This window comes from Bidens hawaiensis, unplaced genomic scaffold (genome assembly GCF_021521415.1).
Source record: "Bidens hawaiensis isolate Kalapana, Puna unplaced genomic scaffold, B.hawaiensis_p1.1 tig00077202_1, whole genome shotgun sequence".
Taxonomy (NCBI): Eukaryota; Viridiplantae; Streptophyta; class Magnoliopsida; order Asterales; family Asteraceae; genus Bidens; species Bidens hawaiensis.
This window is the reverse complement of record NW_027503301.1, coordinates 27,942-36,839: the sequence shown is the minus strand read 5'-3', so window position 1 is coordinate 36,839 and position 8,898 is coordinate 27,942. Positions and strand designations below refer to the sequence as shown.

The 8,898-nt window shown below is 37.7% G+C and overlaps 2 protein-coding genes across 2 annotated transcripts; both read left to right on the top strand.

Annotated features, from left to right (window-relative positions):
- Positions 1-1,667: 1,667 nt before the first annotated feature.
- On the top strand, positions 1,668-2,562 carry LOC143606794 (protein FAR1-RELATED SEQUENCE 6-like). The gene is made up of 2 exons (XM_077082444.1): positions 1,668-1,972; positions 2,064-2,562. The coding sequence occupies exons 1-2, from the start codon at positions 1,668-1,670 to the stop codon at positions 2,560-2,562; spliced, it is 804 nt and encodes a 267-aa protein (XP_076938559.1).
- Positions 2,563-2,618: 56 nt separating this feature from the next.
- On the top strand, positions 2,619-3,630 carry LOC143606791 (uncharacterized). Its single transcript, XM_077082442.1, has 4 exons — positions 2,619-2,706; positions 2,787-3,006; positions 3,074-3,127; positions 3,174-3,630. The coding sequence occupies exons 1-4, from the start codon at positions 2,619-2,621 to the stop codon at positions 3,628-3,630; spliced, it is 819 nt and encodes a 272-aa protein (XP_076938557.1).
- Positions 3,631-8,898: the final 5,268 nt, after the last annotated feature.

Below are 8,898 nucleotides of genomic sequence, written 5' to 3'. Positions count from 1 at the left end.
ACCTTAAATTGCACATCATTCTCAAAACTTAAAAACGTAAGATGGATGATCCCCTCCTCATCGATTCTACATTCGTGAAGCTGATGAACAATCAAATGCTGATGCGTTTTATGGTAAGTTAAAACTTTAGGGTTTATAATTGGGTTTATTTAACTAACAGCTGTTTAATCTTGTTTGTGTGGTAAATAATCCACATTTGTTCACGATCAAGATGCACCATGGTGGCAGTTTTCACTAAATTTCCTGGACGGGTTTATAAAAGAGCCGTTGTCCATTTTGTTGACATGCTAGATATTGACAAGTTTTCAGTTCACGAGCTTGATCGAATCTTGCTTGAATTATCCTATCCTACAGATAAGGTTAGATTCTACCATTATGTAGTACCGGGTTCAGAATTGGATTGGGGGCTTAGAGCTTTGGGAAGTGATGATGATGTTAGGGGATTTGCTAAGTATATTGGAGCTTTTAATCAGTTAATGAATGTGTATGTTGAGCATGAGTTCACCCTCTGTACACACATACTTCTGCTCACCCTCAAAGTTTACCATTGAAGAGATAACAAATGAGGAGTTTCTTGCAAGTGAGGTCGTACTAGATAAAGCAAACTCAGTTAAGAAAAGGTTGTTGTTGGAATGGCAAGATAGCACAAATGAGGTTGTTGTTCAAAAGGTAGTTGTGGAACAAGACAAACAGAATGCAAATGTGAATGTTCAAGAAGAGAATAATGTTGGTGTTGTTGAACAACAAGACCAGATTGATATATGTCATGAGGATCCAGAATTTGACCCTATGTTTGGAGAGGATGCTTTTGGTGTGCAACCTACTAATGAGGTGGAGATTGATTACAATGGTGATGTAGATGGAGGTGGGGATGGAGGTGGATATGGTGTGCAGCCTACAAATGAGGTGGATATGGATTACAATGGAGGTGGGGATGGAGGTGGATATGGTGTGCAGCCTACAAATGAGGTGGATATGGATTACAATGGAGGTGGGGATGGAGGTGGATATGGTGTGCAGCCTACAAATGAGGTGGATATGGATTACAATGGAGGTGGGGATGGAGGTGGGGATGAAGATAGTGAAGATTCTTCAATTTCAGATGAAGAAAGTGGAGATGAGTCCTTCAAGTTCAGATGAAAGTGGAACTGATGATAGGTTGGATTCTAACTATGAAATGAGAGATGAGAGTTCTGATGATGATGAACATCTAGAGGGTTGTCCAGTTAAGAAACCAAAGAATGTGAAGAAATCTAAGAACAAAAAGAAATCTAAAAATGTTAAGAAAACTAGGATGGTGATGAAGATTCAGAAAGTGATTCAGATAGTGACTTCAACTATGAAGATGGTGAAACACATGATGTAGATGTAGATATGAGGGATTTCAGACTGCATACTGATTTTGAAGTTGAACAGCAGGATGCAAATTGTAGTTTAGAGGTTTTGGACATAGAAATGGATGATGTGATGTTGGATAATGATAGGATGTATAATGAGAAACAAAGAAATGAGGGGGGGCATGGATTATCTTTTCCATGTGGGGACAAGTTTTTGGTACAAAAGCAGAGGTGAAGGATATGATCAAGGCACATGCAGTTGAAACAAGAAGACAAATTTGGATAAGAAAAGATGATTTGGTAAGGGTCAGGGCTGTGTGTGAAGGAGATATGGAAGATGGGTCCCACATGCAGGGGGTTGGATCTAGCAGTGCTAATAAAGATGAGGGACCAGTCCAGAAAAGTATTGGGGGTAGGGGAAAAAGGAAAGACCCACTTGCTATTAGATGCCCTTGGGTACTGTTGTTGTCATACCAAAAGAGAACAGCTTCATGGAAAATTACAAGGTTGATAAATGAACATAAATGCCTTCAATCTAGGGAAATTTATGCTTGCACAGCCGGGTTCCTCTCAAACCATTTGGTTACTGATCTTCAAGATGACCCAAAGCTGAAAGTTAAATCCATCAAAGAAAGGTTTCAAAGGAGGTTTGAAGTTGGTGTGTCTGAGATGAAAGCTTATGGGGGCAAAGATGTTGGCCAGGGAACATATAATTGGAAACTTCAGAGGCCAATATGGGTTATTGAGGGATTATATTGAAGAGTTGAAGAGGACTAATCCAAATACAACAGTGAAGCTTGAATTAGAAGAATGCTCAGATCCAACATCTGAGACAAGACAATTCAAGAGGATATACATCTGTTTGGGGTCTTTGAAAAAGGGGTTCAAAGCAATAGGTAGGGATCTGTTGGGACTGGATGGGGCTTTCCTTAAAAGTGCTTGGCCTGGTCAACTTTTAACAGCAGTTGCTCTAGATCCAAACAATGGATACTACCCTGTTGCATATGCTGTAGTTGAATCTGAAACATTGAACTCTTGGGAATGGTTCTTGGAATGCCTTGGTGATGACTTGGATATAAACAACAGATCCAAGTTTACCTTTATGAGTGACAGGCAAAAGGGTCTTATACAGGCTGTAGATAAGTTGTTTCCTTCTGCAGAGCATAGGTTTTGTGTGAGGCACATTGAAGATAATCTAAGATCACTCTTCAAAGAAAGCTTTTAAGGGATGCTTTTTGGAAGCTGGCTAGATGTACATCACTTACACAATATGAGAGAGAGATGAACAACCTAAAAAACTCAAACAAAAGGTGTCATCTTTGGGTATCTAAGATCCCACCAGAAACATGGTTAAGGTCACACTTCTCTGGTAAGTTTTTAATTTTGTATCCTTTATTCTCTCATAACTTTCAAGTTTTGTTCTTTATCTGTTGTGTTTTGTTATAATAGGTAGAGCAATGTCTGATGTGTTGACCAACAACATGTGTGAATGTTTCAATTCAAAGCTGGTAGATGGAAGGGACAAGCCTATTATCACATTGCTGGAATACATCAGAGAATATGTGATGAGGAAGATTGTTACTGTGTTGAAGGTAATTGATAGGTCATCAGGGTTACTAACACCATATGCTACACAAATTATGGAGTCAGTGAAGAAGGAAGCAAGCAGGTGAGTTGTATGTGAATATTTACTTGTCTTGTAAATGATGTGAATGGTTTACATATTTGGATGATAGGTACTCTGTGCATTGGAATGGTGAGGGATCATTATCAGGTAACAGGTCCATATGGTGATCAGTGTGTAGTGAACATGAGCACAAGTACATGTGCATGTAGGAGATGGGAGATAACTGGGATACCTTGTAGACATGTGGTGGCATGTATTTGGGTGAAGGGTGCACATGACAGATCTGTTGGCAGGCCAAAAACATTTGTCAAACCAATTTACACAATGGATAGGTGGAAGGCAGTGTATAGCTACAAGGTGTATCCCATCAATGGTATGAGTATGTGGCCCACATCACAAGTCCCAATCCAGATCACAGCTCCTAAATTAAAAAAGCAAACTGGAAGGCCAAAGAAATCAAGGAAAAAGTCAGCAGTGGAAAGGGAAGATGGTGGTTCAAGGAAAAAGTCAAAGGTTGATGCAAAGGGCAAGGGAAAGGCTGTGGAGGGTGAAGGTCAGAAAGTGAAGGCAGTGAGAAAGACAAAGCCAAAAGGATCAAACACTTGTGGGACATGTGGTCAAAAGGGTCACAACAAGAGATCATGCATGAAAAATCTTGCTGATTAATGTGCCTACTGTTTGACTGTTTTTGTAGTTTTTATGACTTTATGGTATGGATATTTTTAAGTTGTTAGACTTTTTTTGAAGTTTTTCATGGTATGGATGTATTAAGTTGTTGTCTGGACTAATGTTGCTTTATTTTGTTGACTTTAATACGGTTGATTAATGTTTAGTAGTTGTTAAATGACAAGTAGCTTTTAATATGGTTATTCATTATTTAACTTGGTTGTTGTTTGCATTTATGGTTGTTGGTAATGGTTGTGCAGAACTGCAGATGGATCAGATGTTACTTATTTTAAGGATTTGGACATATTTGCCCTTGGATCAGATTTTACATAATTTAATGGTTTGGCAGATGGATGTTTGTGCAGATGACTCATTCATCTTTTTGTGCATATGGATCTGCAGATGGATGGATCAGATGTTACTTATTTTAAGGGTTTGGACATATTTGCCCTTGGATCAGATTTTACATAATTTAATGGTTTGGCAGATGGATGTTTGTGCAGATGACTCATTCATCTTTTTGTGCATATGGATCTGCAGATGGATGGATCAGATGTTACTTATTTTAAGGGTTTGGACATATTTGCCATTGGATCAGATTTTACATAATTTAATGGTTTGGCAGTTTTTACTTATTTGCCCTTGGATCAGATCAGATCATATTATGCAGTATTCATCTCTTGGTTTATGGTTTATGGATGTGTAGATAGTGCACAATGTGCAGATTGTGCATGATGTGTAGATTCTGCATAATGTGTAGATTGTGCATAATGTGTAGATAGTGCACAATGTGCAGATTGTGCACAATGTGCAGATTGTGCATCATGTGTAGATAGTGCACAATGTGCAGATTGTGTATAGAATCCATCCAAAAGTCCAAAATAAACTAACCAAAGATCCAAATTAAATCCAAAATAAACTGATGATACATTGCTTAAAAGGGATCCAAAATTACATTCAAAATAAAGTCAAAATACATAATACTTAAACTGCATAAAGTCCTAAATTAACTAATAAAGTCAAAATACAAATAGTCAACAACTTCAAATTCAGTCAACTAGTTACATTTTCATGGCAATTACAATTGCAATGAAAATGATCCAACTAATGACCAATCTGTTCTTCATCTTCCTTGCTTGTTCTTTATAACTCTCTAAACTTTGTTCAACCATGTTTTTCGACTTCAATAAGCCCGGGATAATCTCCAATGCCCGTTCACACATTGGTGGGTCACGCCATCCAAGAAAGGGGCAATCCGATGTCTGGAAAAGAGGAGAAACATGAAGTATAAACAATTGACTGGAACTTAAATCGAATTACACACTTACCATGTCCGGACAAGAGAAAAACCGACGACCTGGATTTCTATCAGTCCATGAAGTTCGAACAACTGCTACCTTGCCACAAACACAGTAAGCCATCATCAATTGAGCCCTGGTATTTGAATTTCGCATCGAGCCCTAATTGATTGAAGCCCTAATCGTACCCTGATCGATTGAAGGTGGGGTTGGGTTAAAAAGAGGGGGAAGACTGATAAAGGGTTTAGTTGCAGAGATATATGAAAGGACAAAACTACCCTCACATGCGCCTCACGTGATGGGATTTAACTGACTTTTTCTAACCCAGTTAGCGTAAAGGACAAAACTTGTAGGAAAAAAAAGTTTAAAGTACACCGCCTGCAAGGAAACTTAGAAAAGGACACGAACCGTAATTCGTCTTATTTTAAAGGACAAAATTTGTAATTCTGTCATGATAGAATATAACTACAATATTAAAGTAATATATAGTTGCCACATGGTCTTTAACTAAGCAATCCACATAGGATTCCACTTCAACAATTTCCAAAATTATAATTTACATACGAGTTTCCATTTTTATAATTTTCACTTCATAAATTGTAAAATGAAAATATGTTGGTGGAAATCAAACTCACTGCATTGCTTTAAAATGCTTGTAACTTACCACTTAACTATGATGAATTTATGTTAACCTTATCTTTTTCTTAATTGGTATATATTTACAAAATATGCTATTATATATATTATTAAATTTAACTTTTTTGTTTTATTTTTTTAACCACCCGTGTATTACACGAGCGATATCCTAGTTCTAACTATTTTAAAATCAGGTCTGACCCAATTAAATAAGGTGTATTCATGTTAGATTTTCAGTTTGGATATACAACACAACTTGATTCGCACAATTGATTTAATCATAAATAAACGTAAGAGCAAGTACAACGCTTGACTTGGCTAGACTGGCCAACTCATCACAAACCCAACCTCTTTCCTTGTTCCTTTCTCTCTCTCTTCTTTCCTTCCCTTTCTCTCCTCGCCCCTCACAATCTCACATACGAGTCCGCTGCTCGTCCGAACCTGATTAGCACAATGACGGACTCTCATCCAAACCTGATCAGCACCAATGATTTAATCACAGCACAAGCCACTAGAGATGTTCGACAAAACCGGTTCCTGGAACCGAACCGGTGGACCCGAACCGGACCCGAACCGGTTCCTACCCGTTTTTTGTAGGAACCGGACCCTATCTGATTCAACCCGATGATCCGTGACCGGTTCTTGCATTTCTGAGTGGGGGCGGGGTAGGAACCGGAACCGAACCGGAACCGGTTCTGGAATCGAACCATCCGGAACCGGTTCCTAACCGGTTCTAGCCGTTGGATCGAATATAGCCGTTGGAAATCGTTTTTTTGGCCGTTTTTTGATCGTTGGGGTCAAAAATAGCTGTTTTTTGGCTCCCCCAAGCACCCCACTACTAGTATAAATAGGTATTTGGTGTCATGGGTTCATCACAACACTCAAAACGCAAACCCGAACGCAAAAAAATACAAAAAAACGCTATTACAACGTTTTGAGTTCTCTAATCTCTTGTTTTCTCTTCTTCTATATTCATATTTGTTGTTATGGCTGCCTCACAATCATCGGTTGGTCAAGGTTCCAACGCCGAACCAAGTTTCGTTCGTATTGTACCTCATAATCGTAATCAAGAGATTTGGTGCAATTGGGATTTGGTTGAATTGAGTGATGACCATTCATTGAAGGCTCGGTGCAAGTTTTGTGGGATTTATTTAAACCCGCTTTCGAATTCAAATTTGAAGAAACACATCGAAAAACCGTATTGCAAGGCGTTGAAAAAGAACGTCGATTCGCAACAAACGCAAATGGATAGTGAAGGCGGAATATTTACATACCAAATTGATCGAGTTCAAGATCGTATGGCGAAGTTTATGATTCAAGAAGCTTTGCCGTTTAGCCACTTCGACAACCCTCGCTTAACCGCCATGATTCGAGATACGCTTCAACCACAATACACTCACGTAAGTCGTCATACTCTTAAACGTTATTGTTTAAAATTGTGGAAGAATGCCAAAGAGGTACTAATTGCATATTTTGAAAATATAAATACGGGAATAAACTTAACTAGTGATGTTTGATCGGCTCCACATGGTCTACCCGAATCTTATCTTTGTGTCACCGCTCATTGGGTAGACTCGTCATCGTGGGAAATGATGAAACGCACCATTGCTTTCGAACTCTTTGAGTATCCATATACGGAAGATAATTTGTTTGAAATTTTAGATTATGTTATAAAAACTTATAAACTAGAAAATAAAATATTTTCAATGATATTTGATAACGCGTCGAATAATACATCGGCGGTTGATAAATTAAAATTAAAATATACGCCGATTTGCAATGGTGTAATTTTTCACTCAAGGTGTGTTGCACATATCATTAATTTAATCGTGCAAGACGGACTTGCTTCGGATGAGGTTACATCGGTTTATAAACGATTTTAGACTAATGATACATGAATTTTTAAGAAAAGTAAAAAAAAGACAAATGGAATATAGAAAATTTTGTAAAGATACGGGAAGAAAAGCTGTGGGAGCTAATTGGGATGTACCTCATCGATGGAATTCCACTTGCATAATGTTTCAAAGTGCTTTGAAACAAAGAGAAACTTTACAAATGTTTCATTCTAGTCTTGCCGAGAATGATTTGGCAATCCCCTTTTCAAATGAGAAATGGGAAATTATCAATGACTTATCGACTTTTCTTGAAGTTTTTAAAACATCAACTACGAAACTATCGGGAACGTATTAACCGACAAGTCCCTTGGTTCTTTCGGAGTTATTTTTAATCGTTAACAATCTTAAAGAATTTGAAAATAAAAGTCCAATGTTTTCAAACATCATATTACCAATGAAGTTTAAATTAAAAAATTACTTTCTTGAATTGCCACCGGTTTTTACTTGCGCCGCCGCTTTAAACCCAATGTTAAATGTTACGGGGGTTGAATGTGTGATAGACGAAATTTTTTCAGCCTTAGATATGCATGAAGTTGACCCAAACTTTTCAACAGAGGCAAAAAATGATTTTAACTTGAATTTTAAATTTATGTATGACTTTTATTTAAATAAATATGGGTCAAACATACACATGCCTATGCCGGGGGGGTCTTCATCAAGTTCAAGTGCTACTAGAGTACGAGATCCCATGATTAGCCTTATGAACACCGTTCGCAACGTAACGGCTAAAAAACAAAGGGGTAACACCCCTTCAAGCGAACTAGGAAGGTATAGTGCAAATGATTACTCTACCGGTTTATCCGAAGAGGAATATGGCACTTTTGATGTTTTGGCTTGGTGGAAGGTAAAGGAAACCGAGTTTCCGATTCTTGCCACCATGGCCCGTGATTTACTAACCGTCCAAGCTTCTACGGTAGCTTCGGAATCCGCTTTTTCTCTTAGTGGCAGGGTAATATCGGTGAGAAGAACAAGACTAAATTCGGAGTCGGTGGAGATGTGCATTTGCTTAAAGGATCACTTGGACTCAATCGATCGTATTCAACACGTAACCACTCTCGAAGATGAAACACCACTTGATGTTCGAGTGCACGACGAACAAGAAGGCATTTCTACAAGTAATTCCGAGGAAGAAGTCGCCGCTCAATAATTACGACGAACAAGAAGGCTTTTCTAGAAATAATATGTCACAACTTTATATTTATAAGTTTAATGTTTTGTTAGTTTGTTTTTGAAGATTTTAAAACATGTAACCTTTTTTTTTTGAACTTCTTAAAGTAAATAAAATGAATTTTATGTTATTTGTTTTGTTTATTTTTCATGTTATACAAATACGAATCGTAGTTTAGAATCCAAATCGCAAACGAAAAACGAAAAAAAAAAACTAAATGCACTTGTATTGCAAATCCAATGAACAAGTTTACATTGTACAATGGTTACAT